Below are 19,411 nucleotides of genomic sequence, written 5' to 3'. Positions count from 1 at the left end.
AATTCCAAATTAGTTTAGATCATATTGGAATTTAGTCGGATTATATTTTTGGTTTAAATTTGATATTTGAAGAGGGAATGAAAATATTCCGTAGAAAGAATAAAAACTTGTATTTAAATTTGATTTTTGAAGAGGACATTGATGTACGGAGTAGAAGAAATTCAATCTCTAGGGTAATATCACTTTCAAAAACTTATACATCCTTCGTTTCTTAATACTTGCAACACACCCTTTTTCACGATATTTAAGAAAAGTGGGTCACTTGTGATTTAAAACACTTAAAATGTTTAAGAGTATAATTTAGTGGGCCATGAGATTATAATAAGGGTTATAGTACAACTTTTGACATAAAAATACTTTCCAATCATATTGTATTGCAACTGTTGTGACATTTCTAATTTAGCAAAGTGTTGCAACTAAAAAAATTCGGAGTTAGTGCTTGTATTAACTACACAAATTGGCATTCACAAAAAATTGATTGCTGGTAAACATAAAAATGTACTCGTATATTGAGACATAGATTATATTGTGAGAGAAGATATATTCACATATTTAGCTTATAGAAAAACTTTTTCGTTAAATATGAAATTTCCAAAAAAAAAAAAAAAAATGTTTGAAGCTCAAATTATTTTAGAATTGAGTGGGCAAGTGACTAGGTGGCCTGTCTATCATCACAAATAAAAGCCACTCAAAATCCATATACAACAACTAGAAAAGTTGTTCATTACTCAAGGGAAGCTCACAACTTCAGAAATTCTCCCCAAAAAAAAAGCAAAATCATCTCTTTCAGAAAATCATTTTTCAAAAACAATTGTTAAATTCAAGCTGAGTAATTGTGGTGTCAGAAAATTACCCCTCTTTCTCTTTTTCTCTCTCTTCCGGCAAGAGGGGTAAGCAATGGCGTGTGTTTCGCGGTCAGTAATATCAGTTGCAACAAATTCAAGTTCATTCTCATTCAAGAACAATCAATTGAGCAAGAAAATTGGGCGAATTGATGTTTCCAAATTCAAAATTCGAGCTTCTTCTAATGAGTCTGATGATTGCAATGCCGAAGAATGCGCCCCTGAAAAAGAGGTTTCTCTTTCTCTCTTTCTCTTTTTAATACCCTTTGTTGAATCCTTGATTTTTCTTTGATGGGTATTTCTTAATTTTGCCTTTTATCTTAGTTATAAATACTCTGGGATCATTAACTTTGTTGTATGAAATGGGGTTTTCCTGTAAAAAAAATGATAATAGGGTGGTGTTTATAGATAAAAAATGAGCGGTTTAGTTCATTCCAATTTCAAATTCTGTGTTTAGTATTCAATGTCATAGATGCCAGCAATTTCCATTATATACTCGGATGTACGACTTCAAGGTTTGAACTTGATAGTATTTAAGGATCAATTGGTGTGTTTCCTTTTGCGGAACACGTTAAGAGCTTTTTGGTTATTGTTGCCAGTTTTTGAGATTAACATTACTGGAAGTTCGACTAAATTTGATTTTAACAAGCAGCTTGTATAATACTTTCAAGGAGTAGATTTGTTTCATAAAACTCAACTTTGTAGGATGTATTCATCTCATGGGAAGCATCAAAAACCGTTAAAACAATTATAAGTTGTTTTAACTATTTCCAGTTTCCACTTAAAGTAAGAAAATTGGTATCTTTGGTTAAATTTGCATTGATGTTGTAGAATGATAGAGAGTAATAAATATGAAGTTTGGTATTGTGCATATAACTCGACTTTTAGTATTGTATTGACACTAACAAATATCATTTAATATTGCATTGATATTGTATCTGAATGGCTGGAATCTAGAGTTAACTCCCAAAATACATAGCAGAGCTAATAGTTACTTATCAACCACTGGCTTAGTCTGATGTAATTAAAGCTATTTGAGATTAGTTATATGTATCATTTGCATTTTGTAGCAAACATAGTTGAGGACTTGAGGAAAACAATAGCTAATAGTTCATAGTTTGTCTTGGATATGTGATGAATATTGTGCCAAGATGAGATTAATATCTATATATGCAAATGTTTTGAGTCTATATATACAAATGTTTTAAGATAGATGAGGACCGCTATCAATTAACCAAAGGTTAGATTTGAATAGTAATCAAACTACCAACATGAAACAAAGATTTCCTGATATTAAACAACCCCCAGTGTTCACCTCTTGGCAAATCGAATTCCTTTTTTTCTAAGGAGATTTGTAATGACCATACCAAGCTTAAGCTTCAATCTGATCCTTTCAAGTATGCTTTGGTTGTTTGTTATTGAAGGACGCAAAAGTCATTTGAATCTTAGGAAGGGCTCGCCAGTGGCAAATTACGTAGGAATGTGAAGTGACAATAAACATAATAACAGGACATAGTCCCATAAAAAATAAACCTGAACACATGCTAAGGCAATGTCCAACTAGCTTATTCTTGTAAAGACACAAATTAGTGACTAGGATAAATATAATAATTATTAAAAAAAAAAAATAGTCCCTTGTTTTGCTCACTCGTGGAGTCGTGGGATTGGCAGCAATGAAGTGGGAAATCAAGGTTTCCAGATGAGTAGGGCTTGCCCAATGATGGTGCAAAACCAACATAGAGCTTGGAATAAACTGGAAATTTCATGCTTATGACCTCCATTTGAATTCTTTGCAATGCAAAATTTCTGCATCAACCTGCTTCACAGGACAATCGTGTAATGTTTGGTGTTTTAACTGTGTTGATCAATTCAAACTGTATGCAATCTCTGCTGATTTAGTAGGTTTTGTTCAGGATCATTGTCAATTTAGCTATATGCCTTATCCACTTTTAAGTTTTGACCTGATTCACCTGAGGTTCAGGTGAGTCCTATACATTGGTCATGTTTTGCTTTCTTTCTCCTTATTCTTGAGCTGAAGCTTTGTAAATAAATTGTCATTATTGTGACAAATCATTTTCTTGGCTGCTTTATGAACAGGTAGGAAAGGTTAGCATGGAATGGTTGGCTGAAGAGAAGACCCAGGTGGTGGGAACATTTCCACCTCGGAAAAAGGGTTGGACAGGGTATATAGAGAAAGATACAGCGGGCCAAACAAATATATATTCAGTTGAGGTCGGTGGTTTTGAACTACATTCTGCTCTCTTTTTTGCATAGAACTTGTAATTGGTATTAAATCATTATACTTGTTCACATCCCCAGAAACTGAATATATTTGGTAGAAATAGAATCACCTCTCAATCAGGCTGCTCGTTGACTAGTATGCATCTATTTTTAAGTGATAATATTCCTACTGATTTCATCCTGATTGATCTGACAGAATTAAGTCGTGGACAGTATGTACTTTGGCTGTCTTCCCTCATCAATGCAAAATTTCATTAACATATTGTGAATCATGTACCAGTTTTCCATTTTCAGAATACATCTTTTTTCCCGAAAGTTGCTTTGCTTCAATTGAACACTAGTATTCCCTCTATCTCAAAGCTAAAATTGACAAAAAGTAATTTGGAATCACTTAACATCTTCCTTTGTATACTTTTTTCATTTTTTTTATCCCTCCTGTACTCCCCACTCTATGATTTGTTAAGAAGATACAATCCTAAATGGCTAACTTTCATTGTATTAGTTGTGGGTGTCGAGTCGGTTGGAGTATAGCCTCCTTTTCCACTTTGTCAAAAAAAAAAAAAAAAAGGCTCTTGTACGGAACGGGTAAAACTTGTCTGATCACAAGTAATGGAGGATTTTTAAGGTTTTACACGAATGCATAAGCCGCTTCTAAATTTTGTTCATAGAATATGGCAGCCTATTTTGCTTTTAGCTCTTTGGACTCCACTTGTATATTTGCTTCCATGAACATTCAGCAACTCATGGTCCAGATCTTGCTTACTGTTTTTGCTAAAATCTAACATTTATAAAAATTCTGCAGCCCGTGGTATATGTGGCAGAAAGCGCTATAAGCTCAGGAACTGCAGGTTCTTCTTCTGACGGTGCAGAGAACACATCAGCTATTGCAGCTTTTCTTGGCCTATTCATTGTTGCAGGTGCGTCATCAATCCTGCTTCAGGTTGGTAAAAATGCGCCCCAGATACAAACAACTGTCTATTCTGGACCATCACTAAGCTACTATGTAAACAAGTTTAAGCCCACGGAAACCATTGAAGTTTCTGCACCTAGCCCAAGCGAAAGTTCCTCAACCACTGAGTCTAGCCAAAGTGATACCTCCTCAGCAACCGAGTCTCAAACCTCCGCCACCGAAGTTCCATCAGTGCCCGTTGAATTTAAAGTTGAGCTAGAGCCTTCTGTTTCAAATGCAGAGAATGTCTCTTAGATAATTTATCTTGCTACTCGATACTGTATAATTCTGCAATTTTTTTTAGTCCTGTAAAGCAACCTCTACTACAGATGATACTCGTATAATTCATAATATAGAGATCTTCACTTAACAAACACTAATGAAATGTAGATGACTATTGGCATTCTTGAAGTACAATTTGGAGGCATTTTTGTGCTTGGCATAACCGTGCTCCACTACTCTTCCCCGTCCGCTATGTATGTTACAGATACTGCGATAACTAAAAATGGAAAATTTAACGTAAATCAATCTTTATAATCAATGTCTATACAAGAATATAGAAGTAAAGAGACTATTTGTAAACTCAAATTTTTTACACTTATAATCTGCTGTTTTATTTTACCAACATGTGAAAACAAAAATTACATATATGATCCCTATCTTGTACAGACACGTGATATTTTCTCCAACCCAACTTCTATATTACATATAGGCCCTGTTTGGGAGAAAGCTGAAAGCTGAAACTGATTGAATTAGCTGATTTTGACTAGCTGATTTTATTAACTGATTTGACTAACTTATTTTATTAACTGATTATATAAAAGTGTTTGGTAAATAGCTGATAGCTTAAAGGTGATTGAGTATGTGAAATGACCAATAAGATAATTGTGGGGTAGGTAGTTTAGATAGGATTTTAAATTAAATGAGGTTATAAATGTCATTTCACAATAATTAATAAATAAGCTAATTGAAAAAGCTCCTAAAATGAGCTTTTTCAAAAAGAGCTTATTTAGTGGAATAAGCTCTTTCAATAAGCTTACTACCAAATACTTGTATTAGCTTGTTTGACTAGTCAATCAGCTAAAGTTAATCAAATAAGCTAATATGCCCCTAATAAGCTTACTACCAAACAAGGCCATAGTACATAATACTCCCGAGAGAAATCTACAACAGTATATTCAAATTAATTTACACAACTCCACGCAATTTTCAGATGAAATGTGGATGTCCATGCCCTCCACCGTTTGGGTCAGGAAAGAGTCCTATAATTACCGTAAATCCCAGTGCTGTCATTATTTCCAAGAGCATCAATACCGTTGTTGACATTGCTCTTCGAATTATGAGCATTGTAGAGTACTGACGTTGAGCTTTCCAGCATATCCTCTCCCCTGTCTTAAGATCCCCAAGACTTTACCCATGCTAATATGGGAGTGTTTTCTAGTGAAGATTTAAAAATCAATAGTTCAGATTCTCCAAAATCTTCCTCGTACATTTCCTCTACCATTGGGTTCCAAAGACATACACGTACAATAATAAACCAATTTGCAACCAGCTTTCATTGTAAGATTAAGAGTACCAAAATGTTAGTTCAAGTTATACATCAATAAGAATATATCATCATAATAAAGTTTATCTAGACTCCTTCGTTGAAATGAAATCTATGTAACTCATAAAAATTAAACTAATATGCACTGTTGCAAAAAGTAAAGACAGAAAGATACTTGTTTGCCGTTGAACTAAGTGAATCACACCTGAATTAAGAGGTTCTTCAAAAAAAATTGTCCACATTCTGCTTTCAGCGTGCTTTCAGAGTGCAGCAGACATCTACGAAGATCAATTCTGCTTTGGTATTTTAAGTAAGCCTTAGCCTACTTGTTCTCCCATTTCACTCCTTTTTTCCTCTCAATTAATTTGACTCTCTTCCTACTTCCCTTAGTGCTCTCTAATTCTAATGTTCAAGAGTTGCTATTTACCCCTCCCTACCCCCATATTTACTTTCTTCTTTGTTTCACATCCATGTAATACTCGACACTCCAATCTTCCAATGTGAGGTATGGAGACTATGGACCGGTGAAAATGCATAGCTTTACCTCAATTACACTCTATTAAGGTCTATTGCTCCCTCCTCTCTGCATGGCATATATTCTCACTTTTCACCCTGCCATTCTTTCTCCCCTCCTTGTTGAAGTCATTCCCTCTCTCTTCCCCCTACTTATCCGCATTCCTCTTTCTCTAGAACACTTTTTTTATGGCTTTGATATTATAAGCCTCAGCTTACTTGTTTACCCATTTCACTCCTTTTTTCCTCTCAAATCTCTCAGATGTTTTTTATAATTATGCAAATTTGAGTCTCTTCCTAATTCCTTGTCTCCCTCTAATTCTAATATTCAAGTAATGCTTTTCACCCCTCCATATCCCAAGCTAGCAAAAAATCTTAAGCAAAACCAAAAATCTCAGCTTGAACCAAATTTAAGTTTGTTTAAACCTGTAACAAACTTACTGAACAGCAGGAGCCCATTCTCATTACACAACACTCCTCTCTTCTCGATTGAAACCATATTTCAAGTATCCTATAAAATAAGCATAAACAATGTGAATATGTAAGTAATATTCCCACATGCCTAGCACACGTGGTGCAAATGGTGGCAGCATAATAAACAAGCTATAGGCAAGAACTGTACATTCTTGACTTAGTACTGCACACTAGCACAGAGACATCATTTACAGTCGAGGCATTATCTGAATACTTCAAACTTATAACAGCATATGCTATGTATAACAAAAGGTTTAGTGTTTTTAACATGACAAGCAGTAATACTATACATCAGAAATAGGTCAAATGGGATATGAGAACAAGGAAAGCAAAAGGCATCATATATAACAGGGTGCAGGTGCCAAACTAGCCTCAAACAGTCATACTCCTTCAAATGAAATAAATGAAAAATAATCAACATGCCTTTATAACAACTCTATCCAAGAATTTACAGTGATCATAACCGCTGATAGAACTCATAGAAGTATAAGAAGAAAACTAAATGCAGAGTATCTACTATCACAAGAGAGAAATTCCTTGAGACAAAGCATACAAATAGTAACCTGTGAAACTAAAAATGGGAATCTCAGCTTAGACATACTACACCAGAAACACACTCATGACAGATTACAGTAAAATCCAAGAGCAAATGACACACACTATAAGTTCTGACAAAAGATACATATACCAAAAAACCATCTATAACCAAATTTCACCATTGAAGAACAATTACTGAGAATATAAATAGCAAAAAGGATTGTTTCATATGTGCTGCAAAGAAAAATACAATTGCATTGTGATAACATCAGGAGTAAGATAAAATCAACCAGCAAATTCAGCAATACATTACAAAGATGAGATGGCTGGCACAATCTGTCCTCTTCACTAAGCAAGTTTGCAGATGTCTTCATAATCCACAGCTTGAAGAACTCTTCCATCATATAGACCCTTCTCTATCTGGACCTTGGCACAATATTTGTCAGTATTAATAGAGAGCAACCGAGCATTCATTCCTCGATAAGCCCCGTTAACTATCTTCACCAAACCACCAATCTGAGGAATAACGGTCTCAAGCTCAGCTTGATCCACTCTAAGCACATGTTTGGTGTCAATCATCTCAATTTCACCAACATACTTCTCAATAACCTTCTTGACAACCCCCTTCTTCTTATAATACCCTTTTTCAGCCAATTTCTTGCTCATAACCTTAACAACAATCCCCTCACACAACCAATAATCCTTCCGATTATGACGCTCCTTAACCTTCTCATCCTCCTTGATCATATCCTCCAAAGCTGACTTTACAGCTGCATTACCATCACCATATTTAGTCCTCTTCTTCGCTTTCTCCCCCTCCGCGACATCCTCAAACACAACCCTCGGCCCCTCCCCTGACCCTCCTACCCCAACAGGTTTCGACAACCCGGCTCCAAGCGCAAATGCCACTTTCCCACCTGGGAATTCCTTCTCGTCCACCCTCTCCTCACCTTCACCCTCACCCTCACCTTCCGCGATAGGCATCAACTGCTCAGCCCGCTCAATCTGCTTCATAATCTCCCTCTCCTTCTTCTCATCCTCCGCCAAATCCGCCTTAATCCGCTTATTCTTCATCCTATCCTTAAAAAGGGTCTCGGAATCTCTATCAATATAAGTAATGAACCAACCTTTAGGGGTCTCATCAACTTTACACTTCCCAGTTCTCCCCAAATGCTTAACAAACTCAGTCAAACTCAACCACTTAGTAGAATTCATATGAACATGATGTCTATCAGCTATATACTCATTGTATGCAACAGTTGCAGCAATTCTACTAAACCTATGACTCCTTTTCATATGATCAAGAAACGTACTTTCGAATTCCTCTGAATACCCATCTACGATTCGATCTGGGTTTTGCCCAAAAATCTGCATTTGTCTCTGATGAGACTCGCTCATACAATGACACTTGAACCCGTTTTCGTCTCGGCATTGTTTTTGACACATTTGACAGTACCATCGAAGTTTCTGGAGACCTTTTGCTTTGATTCGATTTGCGATTGCTTTTGGGGTTAGAAATTCGTTCTTCCCCATTGAATTTTATACCCAATTGAATAAACCCTAGGGAAGATAAAGAAATTAATTCGAAAGAGTTTAGGAAAAATCGATTGTACCTGAAGAGCGAATTTGAGAAACCCTAAATTGAAAGAAAGGGATTTTCTGGTGTGTGATTGCGTTTGATTAAGGTGGCTCTAATGGCGGACGAGATTGTCGGAGGGGATATTGAGGATTGGAAAATAAATCAACCGGTTTGGCTGATTCCCTAATTTATTTACATGATTGCTAAACGCAACCTCTAGTTACTACTATACACCCTCCTAAATACCATAAATACCCTTCTAAGCTAAAATCATCTTCACGACATTTTTGCCTGCTTTCCTTTCCACCTTCTTCCACAACTAATTTCCATAAATTTATATTTTTGTTTATTTGAATTACTTACATAGTCAATTAGCGAACAATATTCCGAGATCTAATGAATATGAACACGAATCGAATGAAGTTGGGTGACACACGAAATAGGCTCAATCATTTCATACAATTTGAACGAAATATAAAAAAGTGGTTTTTTTTTTTTTTTGAAGGATGAAAAATGGTTTTATTGATTCTACACATAATAGATTCGTATAATTCTTTTCAAATTCGAAGAGGCTAATGTAAAAATCATTACCCATTGCAAATTCAATGTATTTTAAGTTAAATTAATGCACTCTTGTTATTAGAGATTACTTGAGAGGAAAAAATATAAAATGGTTATTTTTTCCCTACATCTAATAAATGAGTGGAATAGAGGCTGCGCTAAGTAAAGTCAGGTTGCGTTTAGCACTCCCCTTTATTTATTTATTTATTTATTTTTGGGGAAAGGCTGGTTCCTTTTTTTGGCCGATTATGGGAGCGTTGTTTAGCAGTTCACTATTTGAGTCGGTTTACAATACTTGAGTCGGTTTTAAGTTGGTACCAAAAATTTGGTCAATAACCATTTTTTTTTTTTAAACCATATTTGTTCTCACCCTAGTTTTTGCGAAGCTGTTGACCTATTGTTATGACTTTAGCATCTACAATTGACAATTAATGATAATGAAAACGAGTTTAATAAAATCAAACAAGAATTAATTATCCATGTGGACCAATCAGAGGGGACCACATGTCAAGGTTGAGCAGGTCCACCTGGGCCAGTTACTAGCTAACACGTGTCAGCCTTAGATACCTTCTAATAGAATTGCAGCCTTCAATGCCCAATTCCCTAGAACGCCGCAAAACGGCGCAACCCACCAAATCTAGGTCAAATGACCTAAGAGAGGACACATTTCCCAACGACCCTGTAAATAGGGAGATATCCCCCATTTTTCAACACATTTAATCATTTATTACGCCTACCCTAAATTCTCTCACATGAGAGAAAACACCTGATCTCGGAATCCGAGAAGATCCCACATTACTTTCCGCACCTTTTTCATATTCTCCTTCGTGTCCTAACTTGATCATCGAAGAAGGAGCTCCAACCACCCGGAGTCTCCGTTGTTTTGCGGGTACAGGCGCAGTCAGGACTAGTTTTCGAGCTGTAATTCTCCCGAGGGACAAAAACACCCAAAACACACGGTAACCGGTTTTGGGTTTCGATTATTGCAATTGCCGGAAAAAAAACCACCACCTTCCTGCCAACGGGAAGGTGGTGGGTCGTCATTGAGGGGGATGTGGTGGGTCGCTGATAAGGGTAGTGGTGGTTGTCGCCGGTTAGATCGGGTTGTGGGTCGCCAGAGAGGATAAGGGGTGGTGAACTAGTAAGGGTATGGTTGTCCATTCACACCAAATGTTAGCAGTGGTGATCATTTTTTATGGCGGTGTTTAGCAATCCACAAGTATAAATATAATAATTCTCATCCCACCTATCACCCATAACATATACAAAATCTTATACAACAATCTTTATCCCATTGTCCATCATTCAGCAAGGTATCCACACCTATTTAATACTTGATGATAGCCTGATAGGAAATAGAGGGACGGTTAGTCCCTCCATCTCCAAGTGGTTAGGGGTTCGATCCTTATCCCTTAAATTCATGTGATAGGATGGGGACCCCCGTATCTTACATTAAAAAAAAAATAAAAAAATACTCTGACCTTGCCATCACCTAATTTAAACATGTAATCTTTGTCTTATCAATCAACATGCTTATGGAACCCTAGTTGTTGAATTTTGGAAAACCCACCATGCAGGTAGAGAATTACAATTGTGTAACAATTAGAAAATACTTCCATAAGCAGCAGGTACTATTTTCTAATTGTGAACAATTAGAAAATACATAAACAACTAGGGTTCCATAAGCAGCAGGTACTATGATGTCGAAACTCTTACGGTCACTATCAACCATATGAAGTTATATGTCACAAACTCTTTCAAGTTACAGTCACAATTGACCATATAAAGTTATGTCACAACAATGGGTATTAATGTCTCAACTTTCTTAATCATCATAAAGATGTTGAATGGAAGTGGAATGAAGCAAAGGATAATGGATGGTAGTCTGTAGCTCAAGGATCGGTTGTTCAGCTGTGAATGCGAGGTTGGTTGCCGTTGTAGGTCTCGAATCAAACGAACAGGTTAATAATGCAAAAAATAGGTGAATAATGCAATGTAAAGCAGGTACCAATTACTGTTATTCCATTTAATCAAATGTTGTTTAACAAGTACAAATACTGTATAAGTCTGTTTTTTTATATAAAAAAATTAATATAAAAAGCTAGTAATAAAGCCACATTTCCTCTGTACTTTAAACTTGTATCACCTAGATAACGATCCATTAGCATGATTTGGAAGGAAAGTATTCACCAATTTATGATTGTACTAACAGTACAGAGTAATAAGCAAGACTAGGTTAAAATGTTCACTGATAAAAGGATTCTCAAATGCCGAACTGTATGTGCAACTGCTTAAGACAAAAGAGAAAGGTTAAACCTATCACACTAGAAAACATATTTACAATACAGGAGAGAGCGAAAAGAACGTATGTCAGCCAACTTAGCCCTTACGCATTTAATATGCACTATTCAAAAATGCCGAAGAGAAGCCACTAAATGGCTAGGAACTAGAGATTAGTCAGGGTCTCAGGGATGCAGACATAGAATTTACATCACATTTTGATTTATGCTCCTCCAAGGCAAGCTATGAAGAGTATGAACAAAGAACACCTATAAAAGTTTATGTTTCTTGCTAATTACAAGCACCAAGCAAAGTAGTCATCAACACCTCCATCAGCCAAAAAAGCACTCTGCTCGCTTTTAAATCTCTATACCACTCGCATCTGCCTGCAACACAGTAGAATACACTTAGAATTACTTGTAACAACTAGTAATGAACAAATGTTTGGAATAAAATGGGGATAAAGAAATGGATAGGGATAGAGAATTTATAATAGGGAATCCATAAATCTTGTCCCTTGTCTGGTATGAGTTGAGAAAACAACGAGGATGATTAGCCAATTAATTACAACAGTTAAAGTCTTTTCACCCACATTTCTAAGTACTGACCCCCAAACCACCCCCTCCCTAAGTAAAGAAATGGAGATATAAAGGCGGTTTCACCCCCATCCTTATCCTTCTTTTTATCCCTTAAGCCTTAAACTACATAACAAACATAATATCATTCTACCAAACAACTACTAGTGTTAACTCTTTACTTCTAGAGAGCTTGAGCCTCAAAAACACACTCACTTTCTTCTCTCCAGCTTCACTCATTAATCTCCATGCAAAAAGGTTAAAGATGTAACTTTATTTTAAGGGGGCAATATCTGTTAAAGAAGCAAAACACTTCCCTTGAAACTCATACAGTCATACCATTAATAATCCCAAATAGAAACAACATTGATATCGACACCCTATGCAATAATCACATGACATATTTTTTCGGCAACCAAATGGAATATTATTGGAGCACCTTGCTAATGATCTGAGAAATACTATATATAAACTCAAGAAAATTCTTTCAAAAATTGATAATTGGGATCTCTAAAGTTGCTGTCCTATGCAGGGAGGGTTCAACTGATATAACATTGTTTATGGGGTACAAGCTTATGGGAGTCAAGTGTTCCCTTTACCACATAATGTATCGAGCTTATTCAAACAACTTGCAAAACCCCTTTCGTAAATTCTTGTGGGCTGGCACCTCAGGGGTTTCCGAAAGGGCTTTAGTGGCTTAGGAAACATTGTGTCTCCCTGAATCAGCAGGTGATCTTAATCCTACATGTTTACCAACTTGGAACAAGGCAACCATTAACAAAATTCTATATAAACTTTCCTAAAGAAAAACATAGCATGGATCAGGTGGGTTCATAAAAACAGTTTGAGATACAGCTAAACCTTAGAGTCTCACAAATGTCTGCTCCTGTTGGGAGATCAAGTGATCAAGGGTTGTAACTAATCTATCTGATATGATTGTTCTGCAGCAGGATAAATTCTCTATTAGGAAAGTGTATCAAGACATGAGAGGGATTGTGGCAGCAGTGACTAGGAAAAAATTGGCTTGTGATAACCCAGCCCCTCAAAATTGTGTGCTTACTACATAATTGATTACTAAGGGATGTTCAGTAACATGTGACAATTGCTTAGGATTTCAGAATACTCAGCATAAACTAGAAGAAGAAATTAGCTGGATAATGCCTTAGCTAAGGTATGCTTGTGAGCCTGTTGGCATGAAGTTACTTGGTCTGGTTGTGTACAATGTATCTTTAATGCATCAAAAAAAAAAAAAAAAGAAAAAAAAAAAAAAGAGAATTTCACGTACCAGCATTGCGCAGGTCAAGAACAACCTAACAGCTCCGACTTCCTCTGCCAAAACCGTTGGAACCTTTGCCTTCCATACTCCAAGTAATCAAATTCAATTTCGTTCACATAATGCTGATAAATAGAAAAGTAACGATTCACATAGAATCAGTATATACAGATATGATAATGTAAAGACACAAATAACTATTATCAGCCACACACTGATGATTTGAGTCATATTGTTGTTCTACCACTGAGAATATGAGGCAATTAGAAGCTATAGCTATATTTCAATAATATAATTGAAAAAAAAATAAATTAAAATAGTTCAAAAAAAAAAAATCTTTATTACCAATCCAAAGTATATCTTTGTAAGCATGATATAGGACAGCATGTTGTGCAGATGGACTTTATGGCAAAAGAAAATAAACCTATAAGTTGTAGTTGTTTAGCAGTTTTGTTTCTCCTTATTTTGGTAATAAATTACTTTCATTTGCCCAAAAAAGGGAAGAGAGGGGGGGGGGGGGGTGGTTCCAAAAGTGTAAGCTAAGTTTATACTCTGGATGGAGTTTATGTCAGAATAAAATAAAATCCCTGTAGTCTTTTTTCCCCAACTCAATTAAGTTTGAAATAAGATTATAGTGGCAACATTACAAAACATACTCCATAGCTAAAAAAGGCACAATTCTCATGCAGTCTTATTGCACCCTTGAGAATTCTCCCCACTTATTGCTTCAGTAACAATACTACAAAAGTGTGTTCCCCTCTTGAGGTTAAGTGGTGATTTCACATGAATTGTATGACTACGGTAATGTTTCTGCTAGGTAACTAAGCTTTTGGAGCGTGTGACTTAAAAGTATTAATGCTAATAAAAATAGACATGGAGCAAAGGAGGTTAAAGCAATGTTTGATGAACTAATTCATGAAAGGGATACATAATGCTCTAGTAGATAGACTTCCTTGCAGTACTCTAATGACAAAAGAGGGAAATGGTAGAGTAGAAAGTACCGATATTATGCCCCATAGTCCCCACCACAAATGGCTTGCAAGAGTATACTTCTCAACATCTTCAAGCAGCTGTCCAGCTTCACAATCATTGGACTGGTTTCCTGCATAACCATCCATGCACCCATAATCATATGATGTTTGAACTAAAATGACAGACAAAGCTAATTCCAGTTGACATTACATTAAAGTTCCAAGTTCTCTTCAGCTACAGCTGCAATTTCACGTAACCCATTCATATATAGTTGGCATTAAAAATGAACATGTGCTAACTGGATTTAGGCCATTCAATATTTCCATCTAGTGAAGGTACATTAACCATCATCCCTGAAAAAGTACATGGAAAAGAAAAGACAGAGGTAGAAATGCCCAAAGAGATGCCAAAGATACAATTACATATTTACATCTATGATTTATAACCCAACCAGAAAGAGGTCAGGCATGATGAACAGATATCTAGCAAGGAAGTTAATGATTCAGGAATATAAGATAAGTACCTGAGGAGCTCAGATATATGTGTATAAACCTTTGACGCTCCTCTAAACCTGAAGTCATTATAAAGTCAACACAAAAGTAGATTACAGATTTGCAGAGAAAGATTGAAAATCTTCCATGAAAAAAAAAGAAAAAGAAATGTGAGAAATACAAGTAAGTAACCAAGTAATAGTGGCAGATATCCAACAGATATAACATCAAAGATAGAAAACCACAGGTAGTCCTCACCAGGGTATTTGTTATAGTCCAGAAGATGAGGAATTTCTGAATGGTAGTCAGCAGCCATCTCACAGAAGTGATTGGCTATATCAAATGCAATAGGATTGTAGCTAGAATATTCGTAATCCTAAACAAAAACAGAATTAAGAAAATTAGAGGATTCAATATGGGAGGTGATGAGTGTAGAAAAATATGAAAGATGAGATACAAGAAGACATTATCCTTGAAAATAAAGAAAAATAGAAAACCTTCTCATTTTAATCTAAAATCATGACAGATGCTTATTCAACTCCTAAACTACTGAAAAACATTTTTTTTTTTGTTTTTTAGATAATAAATCGAATAAAATAATCATTGAGAAAGCTAATTCCCTTTCATTTTGGACATTGCAGTGACTGTCAGTGTGCAAGATTTACAGCAAAATGCTATAACAATAAGCCACCATAAAGGGGTGGGCCACTTAAATTTGGTGAGTCAAATTCAGCACCTAACAGTGCTTGGAAAAACCACTTCAGACAAGATAAACTTACTATTATAGTTATTGACTTTGTTTGTTCATCCATCATTATGTTACCATACTGCAGGTCATTGTGGCAAAATCCTATGCAGTGATTGCTAGTAAGCTTCCTTTCCAATTCAGAGATTTCTTCCTCAAGAGCATTCAAGCGAAATGCCTCAGCTTCTTCTTGGGAACATAATAGTTTGGCTGTATTCAACCAATTACTGAAAGTTGCAAAGAACAAACAACAGGAGTTACATATTGTTACAATACAAGTATACAACTTATAATCCAAGCAATTGGAAAATGATAGAAAACTACCGTAATCGATCCCAGAGTTTAATAACTTTGGATCCAGGCATGTCAAGATCATGGAATTCTCTGAGTTTAGCAGCTATAAGTGGAGATATATCTGGATCACGCATATCAGCTGCTGATAATGTCTGAAGTTCAAAAATTAAGGAGCTATTAGCTTCTTTCCCAACAACATTTCCATATAATGCAAAATATCCCAAAACCTTCTCAGTACATATTACAAAAGGCATGCAAAATAGTCATATGCAGACCAATTCCTCTAAAATAACAAAAGGCTCATAGAGACATATCAGTGGAACATTAAGCAATATTAGTCAGCATTAAGAAAATACTATTCGACTAATCTATTACCTATCACAAGCACATCCCTTGTATAAAATAAACAGGAACTAATGACTTGCTATCCCCCCCCCCCCCTCTAAAATCTATAAGAAAACAAAATATATATTATAAGAAAATCAGAGGAGAAGATCCTCTAGTAAGCTCAACAAATTGAAAAAAGGCTGACTGAAAGCATACTATATGAGATAAACTAGCAAGTGCTAGCAGCAGGTATAGTTATCCAACAAGGTATGTAAACTAGTAATACCACATTATTCCAAGACAAAGCTTTATCAATAACATTCAAAAAGTTTAAAAATCTCCCATGTTAAGCTGCCTAAAAATCTAAAATACAGTAACCTTACAAACATGTTAGAGAAATTTGTGTGAAAGATCATTCAAAAGGAAATATATAAATGGCTTGAAAAACACTAACCCTTGCGCGAATAAACTCCTCAATCCTCCCAGTTGAAAAACGCCCCAATAAACGAGGCCCCTGGCCATGCTTTGACATACACTCAAAAGTCTTAATCTCATCCTCCCTATTAAAAAAGACGTCCACACCCTCACCATATATTCTGACTAAGACCTTCCGAGACATTTCCCCAGCTTTGGTTGGCCACTTGATTTGATATACTTCATTGGTCATTGCCCCCTTGAGTCGAATCACTTGTAAAGCATTTGGATCAGCTACATCACTCCATTTTGAAGCTATTGACTGAAGGATCTTCGTTGCCTCTGATGGCAATGGATTTTCTTTATTGGTTTTGGGACTATCAACAGCACCCATGACTAAATTCTGATGACTTTTCTGAAGACGATTCCCAGTATCAGGCCAACAATTTAAATCAAACAGGACTAAATTAGTTTGCATTCAGAGACAATATGGTTCAAGATACAATGAAACTGAAGGAAAACTAAATACTTCAAATGATTTTACATCTTACAACAATATATACATGCTATTTACTAGAGGACAAAAGTTGACAAAAAAATTCAACCACTACTTTGCAGGAACTACAAAAAATCACACAACCAACAACGGATTAGTCCTTAAAATACAATGATAGCTACTGAGGACACGTTTAGTGTAAGGTAAGATAGAGACATACAAAGCTTAACCATATGCCTCCACAAGCAGATATATTATTCACATTACAGCCCATTTGTGTTTAAAAACATTGTCATCTATTGATTATCTACAGCTAGTACCAACTTCGATGATATCTTCTCTAACTGCTCGTGAATGACGTATGTATGACCAAAAACTCGGGTACATATACTTCCTTCCTTCAGTCTTTTATTATCACAACAATTGAGATTGTACCCTATTCACGTACTATCCTTTGACTATTTGTCGTGACTTTTATATCAGTATAGATAGAAGGTGAAGGTCAGGTCAGTGGGTCGTGTGTGTGCGCGTTTGAAAAAAGGGAAAGGCGGATGAAAATATGACACAAGCACATTGATTCTGATCATATACTGCTTGAAGAAGACACCCCCAAAGTTGGGACGATTCCAAGTTAACCAATATTTAGAACAATTTAAAGAATGGCTTTCCTAGTTAGGACTAGTTTCCCTAGTTAAGACTGTTTTTTGTCAATTAATTAATTGGTTTCAATTCCAATGTCTATGAAACTTCTTAACACAACTAGATGGCCAAAATAAGATCTTATCAAAAAAAAAATAATAGTAGAAAAAGTGAATAACTAAAATTTAGTGGGGTTTGATTGTAAAAGTGAACATTAAATTAGGGAAGAAATGAGAGTATAATACTTTACTTAGAGACAAAGTTTTAGTGAAATGCTGACTTTTATTTAAGGACATAGGGAGTAAATGATACACTTGCGTACCCAAAACTTCAATTGTTGATAATATCAACGTATTATCATATATGAGATATCGTTAGATTCGTTTCAACGTGTACTTTTAAAATCCGAGTAGTGTCACTTGAAAAAATGACTATCATGCATGGAAAACCCGTGGCACATGACAAAAGGGGGCTAACCATGTTCTTTTATTCGGAAATCTCAAATCATATTATATGTATGTATTAAACAATTTCTCAATAATTGACTCAAATCTCAAAAAATTAAACAAAAGAATCCAACATCAAAATCAAGTACAAATCAAATATTAAAATAATAATAATAATAACAATAATAATATTAAATAAAAGATTAAAGAAAAGTCTCGAATCATCAAGAAGAAAGCTGATCAAACGACGACGACATACAACTTCAAATTACGATCAATACTAAAATATCTCCAAATGTTCATCAAATAAACAAATCAATGGCTTAAAACTGCGATATTATAAATCAAAATCTAGCATAATTGCATGCCGATACGACAAAATCAATTCAAGAAAACCCAGAAAAAGTTGAATAGGAATTAAAACGAACCTGGAAATTGAGAAAATGAAAAGAGTGCAAGTTTCGATGAAATGACGGAAGTAACGGCGGAAGAAAGCGAAGGAGAGTAGTGACAGAAGATTACCGGCGGAGGAGAGAGAAAATGAGAAGCACACGATGTTGGATTTTAGCGAAGAGAGAGAAAATGAAAATGATGGGAGATTTTGGTCAATTTATATGTTTAATGGAAGAAAAGAAATGTGAGTATCAACGATTCAAAGGGAGCATGGGATGTTGTTATTACGTGGATCTGATGTGGTATTTATCGACTTATCGGAATATCGGATCCGTTTTAAAAATATAAGCAAGGAGAAGGTGTTGTATCGGATTAGAATTTCTTACATCGGTTATGAGGATTGGAGTAAGGACTAAGGAGTAACCCTTACCCATGGATTGAGTAGTACTTATTTGGTTTCTCATCATCATGTTTTTAATTTTTAATTAATCTTAACTTCTTAAGCTAAAGTATGGGATATTTTAATAATTTTAGAGAATAATAACATACTACCTTCGTTTTAAATTATTTACAGCGATTTAGCATAAAATGTAAATTGAGTAAAAAATATTTAATCATAGCAAATAATTTGAAACGGAGATAATATTAAATCTTACTCCGTATATATTCTTCTGAAATACTATTTGACACTTTGACAACTAGCTAATGATCATATTAGAATAAAGACCATCACACTATTAATAGGAAAATTTATTACAAAGGACCTTTTATGATAAAGAACCTTTAAAAAAAGTGGCAAAAAGGGACCAAAAATGGGTTTTTAT

General features: G+C 35.4%; 3 protein-coding genes across 6 annotated transcripts; 1 reads left to right on the top strand and 2 right to left on the bottom strand.

The window, feature by feature from the left end:
* The first annotated feature begins 665 nt into the window (after window positions 1-665).
* Window positions 666-4,477, top strand: LOC110718350. The gene is made up of 3 exons (XM_021897180.1): window positions 666-1,074; window positions 2,940-3,074; window positions 3,886-4,477. Exons 1-3 carry the CDS (start codon window positions 898-900, stop codon window positions 4,285-4,287), a joined length of 714 nt encoding a protein of 237 aa, XP_021752872.1. The 5' UTR covers window positions 666-897; the 3' UTR covers window positions 4,288-4,477.
* Window positions 4,478-7,019: 2,542 nt separating this feature from the next.
* On the bottom strand, window positions 7,020-8,888 carry LOC110718349 (KIN17-like protein). The gene has a single exon (XM_021897179.1). The coding sequence runs from the start codon at window positions 8,633-8,635 to the stop codon at window positions 7,451-7,453; it is 1,185 nt and encodes a 394-aa protein (XP_021752871.1). The 5' UTR covers window positions 8,636-8,888; the 3' UTR covers window positions 7,020-7,450.
* A 2,586-nt stretch (window positions 8,889-11,474) lies between these two features.
* LOC110718338 (probable choline kinase 2) lies at window positions 11,475-19,058 on the bottom strand. 4 transcript variants are annotated; one of them, XM_021897178.1, is made up of 9 exons: window positions 18,623-19,058; window positions 16,654-17,028; window positions 15,903-16,024; window positions 15,613-15,805; window positions 15,092-15,209; window positions 14,866-14,913; window positions 14,372-14,472; window positions 13,383-13,495; window positions 11,475-11,908 (listed from the first exon to the last, which is right to left on the bottom strand). In XM_021897178.1, exons 2-8 carry the CDS (start codon window positions 17,005-17,007, stop codon window positions 13,397-13,399), a joined length of 1,035 nt encoding a protein of 344 aa, XP_021752870.1. In that variant the 5' UTR covers window positions 17,008-17,028; window positions 18,623-19,058; the 3' UTR covers window positions 11,475-11,908; window positions 13,383-13,396. The 4 variants fall into 4 exon arrangements, 3 of the variants coding, with proteins under 3 accessions (XP_021752870.1, XP_021752868.1, XP_021752863.1); XM_021897176.1 differs by lacking the exon at window positions 18,623-19,058 and adding an exon at window positions 17,330-17,900; XM_021897171.1 differs by lacking the exon at window positions 18,623-19,058 and having other exon boundaries at window positions 16,654-17,900.
* Window positions 19,059-19,411: the final 353 nt, after the last annotated feature.

This window comes from Chenopodium quinoa, unplaced genomic scaffold, assembly GCF_001683475.1.
Source record: "Chenopodium quinoa cultivar QQ74 unplaced genomic scaffold, ASM168347v1, whole genome shotgun sequence".
NCBI classification, from domain to species: Eukaryota; Viridiplantae; Streptophyta; class Magnoliopsida; order Caryophyllales; family Amaranthaceae; genus Chenopodium; species Chenopodium quinoa.
The sequence above is the reverse complement of the archived record's forward strand: the minus strand, read 5'-3'. Positions and strand labels throughout refer to the sequence as shown.

What these genes read in the sequence shown, in the direction of transcription:
- LOC110718338 (XM_021897171.1), bottom strand. Translation starts at nt 17,091, where the DNA reads ATGCAAACTAATTTAGTCCTGTTTGATTTAAATTGTTGGCCTGATACT. An exon ending in AAACTCTGGGATCGATTACG is followed by an intron (nt 15,806 to 15,902) that starts GTAGTTTTCTAT and finishes TGCAACTTTCAG; the next exon opens with TAATTGGTTGAATACAGCCA. An exon ending in CAAAGTCAATAACTATAATA is followed by an intron (nt 15,210 to 15,612) that starts GTAAGTTTATCT and finishes GTTTTTGTTTAG; the next exon opens with GATTACGAATATTCTAGCTA.
- LOC110718350 (XM_021897180.1), top strand. Translation starts at nt 898, where the DNA reads ATGGCGTGTGTTTCGCGGTCAGTAATATCAGTTGCAACAAATTCAAGT. An exon ending in AATGCGCCCCTGAAAAAGAG is followed by an intron (nt 1,075 to 2,939) that starts GTTTCTCTTTCT and finishes CTTTATGAACAG; the next exon opens with GTAGGAAAGGTTAGCATGGA. An exon ending in CAAATATATATTCAGTTGAG is followed by an intron (nt 3,075 to 3,885) that starts GTCGGTGGTTTT and finishes AAAATTCTGCAG; the next exon opens with CCCGTGGTATATGTGGCAGA.
- LOC110718349 (XM_021897179.1), bottom strand. Translation starts at nt 8,635, where the DNA reads ATGGGGAAGAACGAATTTCTAACCCCAAAAGCAATCGCAAATCGAATC.